At 47.5% G+C, this 16,160-nt stretch overlaps 1 protein-coding gene across 2 annotated transcripts in view; it reads left to right on the top strand.

Moving 5' to 3' along the window:
- Positions 1-16,160, top strand: part of TIAL1 (TIA1 cytotoxic granule associated RNA binding protein like 1) — a 710,846-nt gene that overhangs the window by 321,905 nt on the left and 372,781 nt on the right. The window contains exons 3-4 of one of the 2 annotated variants that reach the window (XM_086922936.1): positions 4,846-4,995; positions 5,420-5,474. In XM_086922936.1, the coding sequence (XP_086779062.1) occupies positions 4,846-4,995; positions 5,420-5,474 (205 nt within the window). The remainder of the gene's footprint in view (positions 1-4,845; positions 4,996-5,419; positions 5,475-16,160) is intronic. The other variant, XM_086922937.1, reaches the window with a different exon arrangement.

Raw genomic sequence — 16,160 nt, 5'->3', positions numbered from 1 at the left:
GGACATGCCATATGATAGCCAGTTGCTATTTGGCACAAACAATTAACAAAGCAGACACTGCAAGAGCTTTGGGCACACTTCAGTATAAGAACCAGTCCTTTAGTGGAAATGGAGGAAGAGGACGGTCTTCCTACAGAGGAAATTATCAATACAATTCTTCCTGCTCTTCAGGCCAGAGAAGACCGCAATACCAACAGCGCCAACAACAGCAAAACAAGCAATCCTCTTTTGGGAAGTTGTCCTTTCAAGGTAAAGGACAGCGAAAATATAGGGCTGCTTCTACTAGAGATCTCGATTATGCTGTAGAAAGGAGCAATAGAGAAAGTACCTCCACCTCAGAAGGGAAAAGGGTTTTGTTCCAGCTTCTTTTTGATCCAGAAAAAAGACAAGAAGTGGAGACCAATCTTGGACTTCAGGGTCCTCAACAAATTCCTAAAGAAGCTGTCGTTTCGCATGGTAATCCAGGAGGTCTTGCAACTACTGGAAGAGCAGGATTTTTATAGCGTCCCTAGTCCTACAGGTCGCTTACTTCCATATCCCATTTCGCAGGAATCATAAAAAGTACTTGCGATTTGCAGTAGTGGGCAGACACTTGCAGTTTCGCGTTCTGCCTTTCGGGCTCAAGTCTGCACCGCGCATATTCACGAAATGTCGTTCCCCGGTGGCGGCATATTTCAGACAGTGCCATCACCAAGTCTTTCCGTATCTAAATGGCTGGCTGGGAAAGGCTCCATCCTTAGAAGACGAGTCCAGGACTCCCAATGCCTGTTTAAAGCTTTGCGATTGCTTGGGTCTCACCCTCAATCAGGAAAAATCGGTCCTACAACCTTGTCAGTGCATCAGTTTCCTAGGTGCAAACCGGGACACACGGTCAGCAAACGCTTTCCCATCCAGAGAGAGGATGAACAAGCTCCTTGCACTAGCTGCTATAGTAGCCTTGAAGAAAGTCTTGACAGTCCGCCTCTTCAAATCCCTCCTGGGGATGATGTCATTGTGTATCCTCCTGATTCCTCACTGTCGACTACGAATGAGACCTCTACAGGAGGCGCTCTTGAAGCAGTGGGTCCAATGCATAGGGTCATTCGACGACCACATATAAGTGAATCCTCAGATGGTCGGAGCCCTGCAATGGTGGTCGTCATCTCAAAACCTGTCTCAAGGCTTGTCATTCCTGCTTCCGGTTGCCCCTCATGTTGTCATAACAGGCGCCTCCTTGAAAGGCTGTGGAGTTTTTCTGCAAGAGCTACAGATAAGCGGAAAGTGGTCTCCTATGGAGAAGAAACTACATATCAATCTGCTCGAACTGTGGGCGGTCTTCCTGGCCCTTCAAGCTTTCCTGCCAATAATAAAACATTCCCTGGTGCTCATCCGGACAGACAACACCACGACTAAGCACTACCTCAACAAAGAGGGACGGCCACGCTCGCTGACACACTCTCGCGAGTTGCAAAAAAATCTGGAATTGGCTCATACTCCACAATATAACCCTAAGGGCGGAATATGTCCCAGGCACGGACAGTGTGCTCACCGACGCGTTGAGCAGGCAGAAAACATCGTCACACGAGAGGGAGCTAGATCAACAAATTATCGACCAGATCTTCTCCAGATGGGGAACGCCGCAAATCGATCTATTTGCGAAGAGAATGAACACCAAATGCCCACACTCCGCAAGTTGGCATCCCTAGTCAGGGTCTCTAGGGAATGCATCTTCCATCGCATGGCGCAACGTCTTTGTGTACGCCTTTCCGCCCTTCCCGATGCTTCCCAGAGTCCTCAGGAAAATTTAGGTGGAGCCTTGTACTCTACTTTTAATAGCCCCAACTTGTCCGAGGCAACATTGGTTCACAGAGCTCCACCGTCTGTCCCTCGAGCCGCTGGTCCACCTGCGGCATTATCTATCTCCGTTTACAATGAACAACAATCAAGTTCAACATCCGGATCTGAAGTCTCTCAGGTTAGCCGCCTGGCTTCTGAGTTCAGAGATTTCCACAATCTGAATATTCCACAAGGCTGTAGACATTCTTGCCAGAGCAAGGGCGGATAGCACGACCAAAACGTATTCCCTGAAATGGGAGCGCTTTTGTGTTTGGTGTGCAGATCAAGGAATTCGGCCTTTCTCCACATCACTGGAGCATCTTTTACCTGATCTATTACATCTGGCACAGTCGGGCCTAGCCCACTCCTCCATTAAAGTACACTTAGCAGCAATATCTCGTTATAAAAGAACTTCAACGAGTCCATCACTCTGGTCAAGCGGGTTGATTAAGCAATTTCTAAAACGATTATACAGATCTTTCCCGCCAGTAAGGATGTTGCCACCTACCTGGCATCTCAATGTAGTTCTTATCCAGCTCATAAAACATCCGTTCAAACCAGTACACAGAGCTGACCTAAAGTATGTCTTGTGGAAAACAGCACTCCTCCTGGCCTTCACATCTGCAAGGAGGGTCAGTGAGCTACAGGCGTTTTCAATCCAGGATCCTTTTCTACAGTTTAAAAACGACAGAGTAATCCTGAGAACCAATCCTAGGTTTATCTCAAAAGTCCCGTCGGACTTCCACCTAAATGAACCTGTGGTTCTGTGTTTCTTCTGCCAAACCCAAGCAAGTCAGCTGAGAGATCGCTGTTTTCTTTGGATCTCAAGCGATGCTTGAAGTTTTACATTAACAAAACGAAAACCTAACCAGCTATTCGTAGCTTACAGCAGACCTTGGAAAGGTCTACCGCTTGCCAAGCAGAGCATCTCCAGATGGATTTCTACAGCCATTGCTTTCTGTCATGTCCAAGCTGGACAGCCATTGCATTCCAAAGTGAGAGCGCACTCCACGAGAGCTATGTCCACTTCTATGGCTCTCTTTGCAGGGGTACCAGTCATTGACATTTGCAGGGCGGCAACATGGAAGTCGCCGCATACCTTCACTAGGCACTACTGCCTGGATACGGAGCTGATGAATGATGCAGCAGTGGGACAAGCAGTGTTACGCCATCTATTTCAGTTAGGTGAGCCTTCCTCCGTCCCTCCATCCTACTCTAGTATGCACATTTCTTTAGTAATACTTATTGTGGATGTCTAATGATGGTTCATGCTCGCATGATGTGTCTTATCTAAGGACTTGTATATGCTGTTCCATCAGAAATGTGCACTCTGTATTGCTTGCTACTCTGATTCAGGCATGTGAATCTATGAAAGACACCCATAATACTGGATAAGAAATGCGTTACTTACCTGTAACTGCAGTTATCCAGTATTGGTGTCTTTCATAGATTCACATGCAACCCTCCTGCCTTCCCTGGAAGGACTCCCCTAACTCTCTGTGTCACGCCTACTTAGCTTAGTGCGTAAGAAAATCTGAGGGACTGAGGCTCCTGCCAGGAAGGTTCTAGAGGGAGGTGATAGCTGATTGGCTCTTCTCTAGAGTTTGGTCCTTTTTACAAAAGGACATGGATATGTTACTAAGGTGAGACCTTTAGGCCTACTATTCTCTATGTATGTCTATATGACATTACTTTTCTATGTACCGGAGACTCCCGTCTCGACGACGGGGAATGATTCAGGCATGTGAATCTATGAAAGACACCAATACTGGATAACTGCAGTTACAGGTAAGTAACGCATTTCTTTAGACCCCAAAAGAGCGTTGTCCTTTACCATGACTTTACAAAAGGGTTTCGAGTGGACAACCAACTCTTCATGGGGTACATAGAAGCAGAGAAGGGTTCGGTCGTGCAGAAGAGGACCATCTTGCAATGGGTTGTCATCTGCATCAAGATTTGTTACGATCTGGCAAAGAAGCACACTCCGGAAGGCTTAAGGGCTCATTCCACCAGAGCTAAGGCTGCTACCACTACCTTAGCATGTGAGGGTCACAGTCCTGGACATTTGTCAAGCAGCAGCGTGGGCATCCCTGCACATGTTTATCAAACATTACTGCCTAGACAGTCAAGTCGGCAGGGACGGCCATTCAGTACTGCAGGATTTTCTAGTCTGCACTTTTACGCAGTCCCTACTCCGGGGATGGAATTGCTTTGGTATCTATTCAAAGGTAAAGAATCTGCAACTAGATGTCTCTATCAGATGAACATGTTACTTACCTTTGGTTATGCCTTATCTGGTAGAAACATGATCTAGCAACAGATTCCTTACCGACCGACCCATCCTCCCTGTACTGCGGACAGATTTCTAGACTCAGCCCTTATTCCTTTCGGGACATAGTTTTCAAAAACACCAATGTACGTACACTTCATGGCTCTGCACTTCTGGCGTGGAAAGTCTTCAAAAGTAACTGACGTCAACGCTCCGAGGTGGCGCCTATCTAGGTGAAGCTGATGTTCACTTCTGGCGTGGTTAACAATGCCACGTGGAGCCGACCATCAGCCCCTACTGGCAGGTATTGCTCAAAGAAAAATCTTGCAGATCCAGTCTGATACCTGGGAAATTCAAAGGTAAGGAATCTGCGCCTAGATCATGTCTCTACCGCATAAGGCATTACCAAAGGTAAGTAACTTGTTCACATCTTCTAGTAAATAAACTGTATTTGCCCCGAGGTGCCATTTCCATACCATAACAATAATAATCAAATGCTTTTTGCTTTTTCCTTTCCTAGGGAGTAATTAATCATGCTAGCTAGCGCACATTATTTAGCTAATAAACATGTCAGAATCACATCACAGTTTGGGGTGGATTATAACTCATATCAAAAATGTTATGCATTGAAAAAATATGCTTTTCACGATTAAAAAAAAATAAACAACCTAATTCCCATGGATATTTGTGAATGGTTTGAAATTAAACTGCCACAAAATGTGGTTTTGCTGCTATAAGTATTTTCACTTGTTCCTTTCTAGCAGACCGAAGCCAGGAGGGTTACACCTTCAGTTGGATTTTCTGTAGCACCACAAGCGAACAATGATCCTTACTGTTTTGTGGAGTTTTATGAACATCGAGATGCAGCAGCTGCTTTGGCTGCCATGAATGGGCGTAAAATTTTAGGAAAGGTAGGTTACAGTACTATTTGAAAATGTATCACTCGTTTGTGGTTGAGTAATAAAGTGAGTTGTCTTTGCGGAAGAATGCTTGCGCCTTCCAGCTGAGCCTTATAATTACTTGCCACAAATATTAATTAAAGCTTACTGTTTTAATAACTTTTACTGTTCCTTAGACAGTTTTGAAGTTAGCCTTATCTTTGCATTCCTTAAGACACAAGAACATACCAGACTTTTCCTAAAACGTGATTTTAGAGTGAGGAATGACATGGTATAAATTGCTTAGATATGCTTTTATGTTACAAATGTTGCTATATTATGAAAAAAGAATGAGTTGGTGAATGTGGGCTTGCTGTAGAGGCTTATGAGCATTTTTTACTAGAAATGCTCTTGAGTATTTCGACGTTCTCACTTTCACCACACTCTTTATTCACAGGAGGTGAAAGTAAACTGGGCCACCACACCAAGCAGTCAGAAAAAAGACACATCCAGTAAGTAATAATGTGCTGTCTGACTAAACATTAGCTTGCTTGTTGTGAGTGTTCCCCCCTGTGGCACAAGTCCCTATTCCCAAATATTGTTTATTTTTGGAAGTTGTATTTGATTATTTGTTTTCCATTCCTAGAAATGGCCATAAAAGTTATATTCGTTTGTTTAATATTTCAGTACAAGACACTTGGTGGCTGGTTAAGTGAAATCGCCCTGTTCTAAACATCTCTCATAGCTGATGGGAAAGTTTACTCTTTGTGAAACGTGGAATAAAGTTTTCCTTGTTCAGGCTATGGTATACTACTGCTGGATTTTGTACTGTCAGACACCTAATTAAGTATGCATAGTTTCTACATGTTTCTCACTTAACTAGGTAAGTATAGCATTAGTTTAGTTCAAAAGTCTGGCGCTAATCATTAAGGGAAATCATGTTTTTTCCCGTGCACCTTTGTCGTTTCCGACTTCCCCATCAATTCCTGTATGATGCGCCTCTTTTTCTATCCTGGGAGGTAGCATGAGAAACTTGCAGTAATGTATGAAATACTTCGCCATCTTTGGAATCTTTACTGAAGTCCTAAACAGAGTGTCCCTCACAAGCATGGTGTCCAGAAGCTAGTTTGCAAAGCGAAAGACCCGTTCTACAAAATATGTTAGTCTTTCTGTAGGTAGCACTTGTTTTTCCTCTTTCCTCCAATTACGAAGGAAAGTCGTTGTAAAACCATGGTCCATCTTACTTTTATAGGTATATAAGGAACGAAATGCATGAGAATGCAACAAAATAAATGAGCTGAAATAACATTCCTTTAAGAACCAATAGTCATTAATTTGCTAATTTAAGGAAAATCTCTGAGCTCTCTGCCACTTCAAACCCCTCCTTGCCAGTATTTTCAATTTTTTTTAACGCAGATTCAATCACCAGTTTGTTTTTATATCTTCAAACTCACAGCGCATAGACTGTATTCTTTCTATTTCAAGTCTGGCCTCCAACAGCCTTATCTGAATGGACAACCTCATGTCCTCATTTCTTCACAAACCTACGATATGGAGTACAGAGAGGCAGAGAGAGAGCGCGAGCGAGTGTGGGCTTTGGGTCGGCCCCATTCAGTCATTGTCTCCTAAATATGGTTCATGTGTTTCTTTTACTTGCATGGGCTATCTGTCAAGGCTATTGTATTTCAGGAATTTTTACATTATACCATATTTGTTCACAGTAGTTTTTGGTGACAGGTCATCTTGTAGTACTGTAGTTAGTTTGGCGATGCAACAGGACATGCAGGCTGTAAGTTCAAGTCAATTTGTGTTATTTGATGTGTTAATCTGCATTTTAATTGCTATTTTTTTCTCTTTGCTTAGGAAGTCTGTGCTGTTTGGATGCTTTAGCCTGCCATAAAGAAACAGCGCTATTCCCTAATAGACCTTGCTTGATTTTTGTTTTGCTTTGTTGTCATAATATTGTTGGATTAACTGCGTTTTTTAAAGATTTGTTTAATAGCATGCACAGACATTAGCTTTCTTAAAGACACAAGAAATATACTGGCCTTTTGTCTAAAGTTGCATGTCCTGCAGTTTTTATGTTTGCCACTTAAAATGCAGACTTAATCTTCTGACTCCTTTTTGTAACACACTTCTTTGAGGGTCCAACTCAACTCTGCATATGCTCTCTGTTTTGCAAATGGGACCTGCTCCCCTTTTCCACATTGTTGTAGGCCAGTGTACTGCTTTCTTATATCGCAAGCCGAGACACAAACTCGCACCTGTCTATGAATAGTTAATGCTGCACAGCTTGTAAGACAAATACTAAGACTCTGTGTGCCCAAAATTGATTTTTGGGTGAGACGGTTGGGGGGGGGGAGGGGAGGGAGGTGGTAGAATTCCTAAGGGGCATCTTGTTTCATTAAAAATGTTATTTAAATAAAACTTGCCTTCGACCACCATCCGTACACTGATAACACCCTTCTCTTCCTGAGAGTAAATTCGAGTTGAGATTTAAGTTCGAGGCATGTGGGCTGCTAAATTCATATCTTAGCATTAGATCGCCACCTAGTGTTGGGTAGATCGCCACCTAGTGTTGGGTCCGGATGATCGCACATTGTTGTCCTGGAAGAGTCTTCGAAGTATCCTGAGATGGGTGGCTCCTCCCCTGGACTACAGTGCGCATGGGCATCGGCTCCATCCCCAGATTGTTTTTTTCCGCCATTGGGTTCGGATGCGGTCTCGACGTCTCTCCGTCGGAACCGAATAAACATCTAATTTAACGGCCAAAAGGCTTTGGGTTCTTTACGTCGGTATTGTTTGCGTACGGTCTCGAGTTCTTCCGTCTCTCGGAGCCGGAATCAGCGGAGTTTTTACTACTCTTCGGACATCGAGGCCTTCTCATCGCGACTCGACACTAAGTTCCCAACATGGAGCGGAGCCCGTTTAAGCTCTGTCCGCTCTGTGGGTCCAAATACCCACATATAGACGTGCACCCGGTCTGTAATAAATGCCTTTCGCCAGACCATGACGAAGGAAGTTGCAGGGCCTGTGCGAGTTTCAGGTCGAAGAAAACTCTCACGATTCGGCGCGCGGTGCGCCTTGTGGCCAAACAGGCGGCCCGGATCCAGAGAACATCTTCGACGACCATGAAGAGGAGGACCAGAGCCATCTTCTTCAAATCTCCCCGCCTGAGACGGAGGTCGAGGCTGATCCGGAATATGACGACGACGGAGTCGTGGGTCAAGGCCTTGAATACGTCGACGAGGTAGGGGACGACGATATGGTTTATGGGGCCGCGGAAGATAGCTCAGGGGACGAGCTATGCCCCGAAGTTGGCGGACATCTGGAGAGGGTCGCGGGATCGCCTGTCGGCCTTACCCAAGACCCTGTAGCGCAAGCCACGGCCCCGCCTGCTGGCCCGGCCACGGACATACTCCTGCGCCGAGGGTTTCGAAACCGAAACTGAAAGCAACGGTCTCGACTGCACCTAAAATGGCCGACCCGAAACGGAAACCGAAAGTAAAGGACTCAATCGTCCCTAAGATGGCGGTCGCAACGGCAAAAACAAATAAACCGGCGGCCTCATCGACTCCGTCGACCTCCGGTCCGCAGAAGCCGAAGAAACACGGCGATTCCACAGGGTCAAAATCGGCGCCGGAGGAGAGATCCTCTAAGAAGGGTGGCACGCACAAGACAAGCGCGCCGGCGCAGGCAAAGCCAGCCAAGGCAACAGACACAGCCCCGGCTCCAACGGGGGCATCTGCGCATCGCTCCAAGGACTCGGGGTCGGCGCCGTCCATCCCTCCAAAAGACCAACGGAGCGTCGCATCCGAAGGCAAGGCCACCTCGTCGGTGCCAAAGACATCGGTCACCGACGCATCTCTCGTGGCTGCTTCACTGCAAAGAATTAAGGAGAAGGCTTTCTCTTCGTCGACGCCAACGCCATCGACGCAGAAGGCGGCAGACGTCCCGGTCAAGCCCGCAAGTAAACTCCTCTTCCTTCTACCGCCAAAAGTGGCGCCGAAGGCCTTTTCATCGAAATCGACGCCAAAGAAGTCGGAATCTTCTACGGCAGGGGCATCTTTGGGTCAAGTGCTCGACCCAGAAGAGGATTCGGAGTGTTTCATAGACGCGGGCACGGGGAAGTTAACCCTTTACAAAAGGAAGATCACTTCGCAGCCGGTGGAATCCTATGTCATCCCCCTAAAGAAGAAGAAGTTTCCACAGGACGCCTCAGGCCTCATGGAACCTATCCAGCCTCCTCTGGGAAGGAGCCCAACACCGTCTCCAGACCACTCGGAAAGTGAGGGCTATGGTGAAGATGAACAATACACGTTCCCAGTAAATGAACCTGATGCACAGCCAGATTCTTATTATGTCATGGGGGACCAAGGCACCCAAGATGTGGGACAAGACCCACAGACTTTCAGTACACGTGCATCCCCTACAGAGGATTCTGCAGGTTTTCATGCACTCATTGAGAGGGCAGCTGCTAATCATGATGTGGACATGCATGCTGACCCAGTTGAGGAAGACTTTCTATTCGACACCTTTTCAGTTTCGGAAAGAACTGTAAAGACCCTGCCTATGCTCAAAGGGGTCCTCAAGCATGCTGCGGACATCTTTAAAGAGCCTACCAGGGCGAGGGTGGTCAACCCACGTATTGAAAAAAAATACAGACCAGCGCCTGCAGACCCTGCATACATTCGAGGACAGTTGCCGCTTGACTCCCTGGTGGTAGCAAACGCACGCAAGAGGGCCAACTCCCAAACAACGGGTGAAGCTCCTCCCCCGGATAAGGAGTCCAAAGTGCTAGAGGCAGGAGGCAAAAGAGTGGCTGCACAGGCTGCCAATTTCTGGCGTATTGCAAATACACAGGCACTACTGGCACGTTATGATAGATCACATTACGACACACTAGAGCAGATTGTGGAACACCTGCCTCCGCAGTTTCAAGAGGGCACCAAAATGATTATACAAGAAGGACAACTGATCTCCAACGCGGCCATAAAGTGTGCACTTGATGCCGCGGACACAGCCGCTAGGGCCATTAACACCAGTGTCATGCTCAGAAGACAGGCTTGGCTCCGCATATCGGGGTTCAAACCTGACATTCAAACAACCATACTTAATCAACCAGTCAATCCGGATAGACTGTTTGGTCCAGATGTTGACACCACCCTGGAAAAAATTAAAAAAGACACTGAAACTGCTAAATCTATGGGGGCCCTACAATCACAGCAGTTTCGTGGCAATAATTTTCGTCGCTCAGGTGCCCGTGGAGTCACCAGAGGACAGTTGGGTCAACAGTCACAGTTCCCTAGAGGTGGAGCACAGTCCTCGTACCCCAAACCAAACAAGAGGGGCTACAGGGGAAACAGCAACAAAGGACGTGGCAAAGGAGGCAACAATTCACGCTCCTCTGCCCCAAGCAACCAGTGACTCTCTGTCACTGCCCCCCGACCATTTAACACCTGTCGGGGGGAGAATACAGCAGTTCCTGCCCGTCTGGATCAACATCACCACAGACAGGTGGGTGCGACAGCTTATCCAGTACGGTTATTGTCTAGAGTTAAAGTCCACTCCACCCAACATTCCACCAAGGCAAAGACCTATGTCCGCAGAGCACTTGCACTTATTGCAGCAGGAAGTGTTGGTGATGCTGCAAAAAGGGGCAATCGAGCTCGTGCCAGTGGGGGAGGAAGGAACAGGGGTTTATTCCCTGTACTTCCTCATTCCAAAGAAGGACGGATCTCTCAGACCAATTCTGGATCTCCGTCCCCTCAATCTGTACATACTGTCAGAGCATTTCCACATGCTTACACTGCAACAGATCCTTCCTATGTTAAACAAAGGAGACTTCTTAGCAACCTTAGATCTCAAGGATGCTTATTTCCACATTCCGCTACATCCGTCCCACAGAAAGTACCTCAGGTTCACTATCCAGGGCACGCATTATCAGTTCAAAGTCCTACCCTTCGGAGTCACAACTGCCCCAAGGGTGTTTACCAAGTGTCTGGCGACAGTAGCAGCGCACCTCAGGAGGCAGAACATCCATGTCTACCCCTACCTCGACGACTGGCTCGTTCAAGCCAGGTCGGAACAGCAGTGCGCCGCGGACATGTCGACTACCATTCACCTCCTTCACGACCTGGGTTTCTCGTTGAATTACCCAAAGTCACACCTTCAGCCGGCACACGTCCGGCAGTTTCTGGGTGCGACAATCAATACCCTGACGGCCAAGGCGCAACCAAACCAGGTCAGGATAGACGGCATACAGTCTTTAATCCAGAAGTTCAGACCGGGACACTCACTTCCAGCAAGAGTGTTCATGCAGTTGATAGGCATGATGGCCTCCTGCATCTTCATAGTCCCTCACGCACGGTTGCATATGCGCCCGCTCCAGGAGTGCTTAGCAAATCAGTGGACACAGGCTCAGGGACAATTAACAGACCTAGTGTTGGTTACCAGTCGGGCATACAACTCTCTGCATTGGTGGACTCCACACAACCTTTGCAAGGGCCGACTGTTCCAGGAGCCAGTGCCACAGGTTATCCTGACAACGGACGCATCTCTCCAGGGATGGGGAGCTCATCTGCTCACTTACACGGTGCAGGGACTATGGACGACGCAGCAGCAGAAGATGCACATCAACTATCTAGAACTGATGGCGATCTTCATGGCACTCAAGTCCTTCATTGTACATCTGTGCAACAAGGTGGTGTTAGTCCGGACGGACAACATGACCGCGATGTACTACATCCAAAAGCAGGGAGGCACCCACTCACCACAGCTGTCTCACCTGGCTCAGAGCATGTGGAAGTGGGCCATTCAGAGGAACATCTTCCTCATGGCAGAACACCTCCCAGGGAAGGACAATCAGATGGCGGATCTGCTCAGCAGATACAGTCATCAAATGCACGAGTGGGAGATACATCCATCGGTACTCCAGCCGTACTTCCAAAGGTGGGGTCGTCCAGACATAGACCTGTTCGCCACAAGGGAGAACGCAAAATGCCAAAGCTTCGCCGCCAGGTTCCCACACCCCCAATCGCAGGGCAATGCGATATGGATGAACTGGTCAGGCAAATTTGCTTACGCTTTTCCCCCGACACCTCTGATACCACTGGTGGCGAGAAAACTAAGGCAACACTCGATGACACTCATCCTAGTTGCTCCAACGTGGGCGCGCCAAGCCTGGTACACCACGTTCCTCGAACTCTCAGTGGTGCCGCATCAAAGACTGCGCCTCACGCCCAGACTTCTGACGCAGAACCATGGAGAAATTCAGCATCCAGATCCGCAACAGCTCAACCTAGCGATCTGGCTCCTGAAGTCTTAGAGTTTGGATACCTCAACCTACCTCCTGAATGCATGAACATCATCAAGGAGGCGAGGAAGCCGTCAACCAGGGCATGCTATGCCGCAAAATGGAAACGTTTTGTCATTTACTGTGCAGACAATGACATAAACCCGCTAGATGCATCTATCCCTAACATCATTTGCTATCTGTTACACCTTTATAAGTGCAAGCTAGCGTTCACTTCTATTCGGATACATCTATCCGCCATCGCAGCTTACCTTCAAAATAGGCAGCACCTCTCAGTCTTCAGGGTGCCTGCCATTAAAGCGTTTCTTGAAGGTCTGAAACGAGTCATTCCCCCAAGAACACCGCCAGCTCCGGTGTGGAACCTCAATGTGGTCCTCACCAGACTGATGGGACCACCATTTGAGCCAATGCACTCGTGTGAACTGCAGTTCCTAACGTGGAAAGTTGCTTTCCTAATTGCTATTACGTCACTAAGGCGTGTTAGTGAGCTGCAAGCGCTCACAATACAAGAGCCTTTCATTCAGATTCATCCAAATAGGGTAGTGCTACGTACTAACCCCAAATTCCTTCCAAAGGTGGTGTCACATTTTCATCTCAACCAAACTATCGATTTGCCGGCATTCTTCCAGAACCCACAAACGGTGGCGGAAAGAATGCTCCATACGCTAGACGTACGGAGGGCATTGATGTACTACATAGACAGGACACAACACTTTAGGAAGACGAAACAACTCTTTGTTGCCTTCTCACCACAACACAAAGGCAACCCAATTTCCAAAGCTGGAATAGCCAGATGGATTGTTAAGTGCATTCAAATAAAGCCAAGCGCACTTTAACAATACCCCCAAAAGCACACTCCACACGCAAGTTGGGGGCATCCATGGCTTTCCTAGGAAACATTCCTCTAGAGGACATTTGCAGAGCAGCCACGTGGATTACACCACATACCTTTACAAAACACTACTGTGTTGATGTACATTCCAAACAGCAAGCGGCTGTTGGGCAGGCTGTTCTCAAGACACTTTTTCAGGTTTCTGCAGCTGGCACGGGCAACCGCCGCTGATGGAGGGACTGCTATGTATTCTATGCTAAGATATGAATTTAGCAGCCCACATGCCTCGAACTGAATATGCTACTTACTAGTATGCATCTGTTCTTGGCATGTAGGGCTGCTAACATTCATATCGCCCACCCTCCTCCCCGGTGCCTGTCGCAGCTGCAGATATACTATTGTATTCAATCATTAGCATGGACATCCTTTACACTTTTCACTCCATCCTCTGCCACAATGGCGAAAAACAATCTGGGGATGGAGCCGATGCCCATGCGCACTGTAGTCCAGGGGAGGAGCCACCCATCTCAGGATACTTCGAAGACTCTTCCAGGACAACAATGTGCGATCATCCGGACCCAACACTAGGTGGCGATCTACCCAACACTAGGTGGCGATCTAATGCTAAGATATGAATGTTAGCAGCCCTACATGCCAAGAACAGATGCATACTAGTAAGTAGCATATTCATTTCTTGACAAATGTGTTACACAAATCAAATCCTGGATGTCTCAACATTAATTTCAGTCTGAATCCCTCCAAAGCAAAGTTTCTACTGATATCTCTGTTGTAGAAAAGCTGCAAGAGTGCAGTGGTTTACTGTTACGAATAACTCCTAGATTGGTTAATAAAATAAAATCCATGGATTTTGTGGGATTGCCCATAGATTTCATGTGGGCAATCTCACAAAAAATACTGTCACGGGGACTCAGCTTAAACTGAGGATGCTTCGAAAAACAAAACAAATTGTGAGCCAGACAAAAAACAAGTAGTTCTTACCATGATAGGTAGGAGAATAGACTGTTGCACTCAGTACTCGTCATCCCAGCAGTGTCAGACAGTTTTCGGGATCACGAGCGTCTAGTGGGTGGCAGGATGCGCTATCTCCTCCACCACTGATGCTGCATCACTTTGGATAGGTGGGTGTAGCAGATAGTCTGAAGGGGATACTCCCTCCCCTTCAAGACTATCCCTCGCTCTATGCCTCCAACTCACGGCCGGCTGATGGAGCATAATCTTGTGCTACTCTGCGAGGAAGTCAAGGCTCTCTTGGCAAGGGAGCTATAGAGAGTTTTCCACAGCCAGAAATAGGCTCTTTGCTATTCCTGCTATTTCTTGGTTCCAAAGAAGGATGGAGGCCTCCCTTCTATCCTCAATGTCAGAGCCCTCATCTACTTCCTCGAGTAGGAGAAATTCAAGATGCTCACTCTGGCTCAGGTACTGTCTGCTCTACACCCAGGAGACTGGATTGTAGCATTGGACTTGCAGGATGCCTATTTCTACATTCCTGTCCCACTGTAAGCCGCAGGTAGCGGCGGTGGGCCGACAGGACAGGAATGTGGAAATAGGAGCCCTGCAAGTCCAATGCTACCATCTGTGACAGGTCAGTTGCTATTTCTTTCTCCTTCGGTCAGGACCCTAGTTAATCAGCTCCACAGATGTGACTTTTCAAGCAGAAATTGTATTCCACTTAAAACCCTTTTACTTCAAAATTTTACACCTGTTGGAGTATTCCTCTACCTTGTTTTAGGAGTTTGGCATTTTTTATCTCTCAGAAACACCTTCCCTTTTTGATCCTTGCCCTTCCAGTGGCAAAAAGAAGGCCAATATAGACTCCCACTTTGTCTGTATTCCTTGCCTTCCGGTTTCTCATGTTCCTGAGACTTGCCAACAGTGTCCGTCTCTATCAAGACGGACTCTCAAGGACAGAGAGAGGATTCGCCTTTATGGCCTTTCTGAAAAAGGTAAAGCTTCTATCTCTAGAGGCAGGTCTCCAGTGAGACAGAAGAAGAAGAAGAGACCCAGATCATCTTCCAGAAGCGAGATTCCAGACATAGAGGTACGTCATCAGCGACAAACCCTCTGCCACCATCAACCGGTCGGCATCGAGGAGTCGCTCTCCGTTGATACGGGATCGCCCAACGTTAAGACACCGCTGTCCGTCATTGCCGTCTGTACGACGTTAGACGTCGAGGCGCAGCCCTCCGTTACCGTCAAACAGGCGGCGGTCAACGTCGAGGCATAGATCATCGCCGACATAAAAAAAGGATTCGATGTCGAAGCCAGTCCCTCAGAGGAAGGCATTAAGATGCTCGACATCAAGATTAGCGATGTAGAGAGGAGATTCGACGTCGAGATGGACTCCTCCGTTGCAGTCCACAAGGTGGCGCTCAACGTCGAGGCCTAGATCGACGGCGTCAAAGGGTTCGATGTCAAGGAGGATTTCACCATCACCTACCCCACGTACGACGTCAAGACTTGGTACTCAGTTGGGTACTCCTTTTCCAACGTCTAAGCATAAGTCTCCATCAACGGGACATTGGTTGACATCGAAACACAATCGACCGACGACGAGGCAGATGTCTCCTTCATTGGACTCGCAGGTCTTTGTGGCACATAGTCGCTTGACGTCAAGACATTCACGTTTATCGATGTCGTCACACACAGTTCATCCTGGACACGCCACTCCACGACAAAAGACCTCTCGGAAAATTCCGTGTGCAGATCACGGCTCCAGCTATGCAACAATGGAAAGAACACAGATCTCCCTCTGTTCATCTCTCTCCCAGGTGGCGTCTCCCGGTTCATCATTGGTAGAAAGAGCCTTCAACACAGTTGGACTGTACAAGTCCTCTGCCTAGATCCCCTCTGGCTCAGCTGGTGCAGGCAACTGACTATTCACCCACGACAGGGGTCGCCAGAGGGACAAGTCTCCACCACGTAAATCTGCTTCTCATTGTCGTCATAGGAGACGAAGATCACCCTCCTGGTCGTCCTCTTCGACCCACTTCTCCAAGAGGGAATATTCTCCCACTCTTATGGACAGTCCAC

Source organism: Lissotriton vulgaris, chromosome 5 (assembly GCF_964263255.1).
Source record: "Lissotriton vulgaris chromosome 5, aLisVul1.2, whole genome shotgun sequence".
Lineage (NCBI taxonomy): Eukaryota > Metazoa > Chordata > Amphibia > Caudata > Salamandridae > Lissotriton > Lissotriton vulgaris.
The sequence above is the reverse complement of the archived record's forward strand: the minus strand, read 5'-3'. Positions and strand labels throughout refer to the sequence as shown.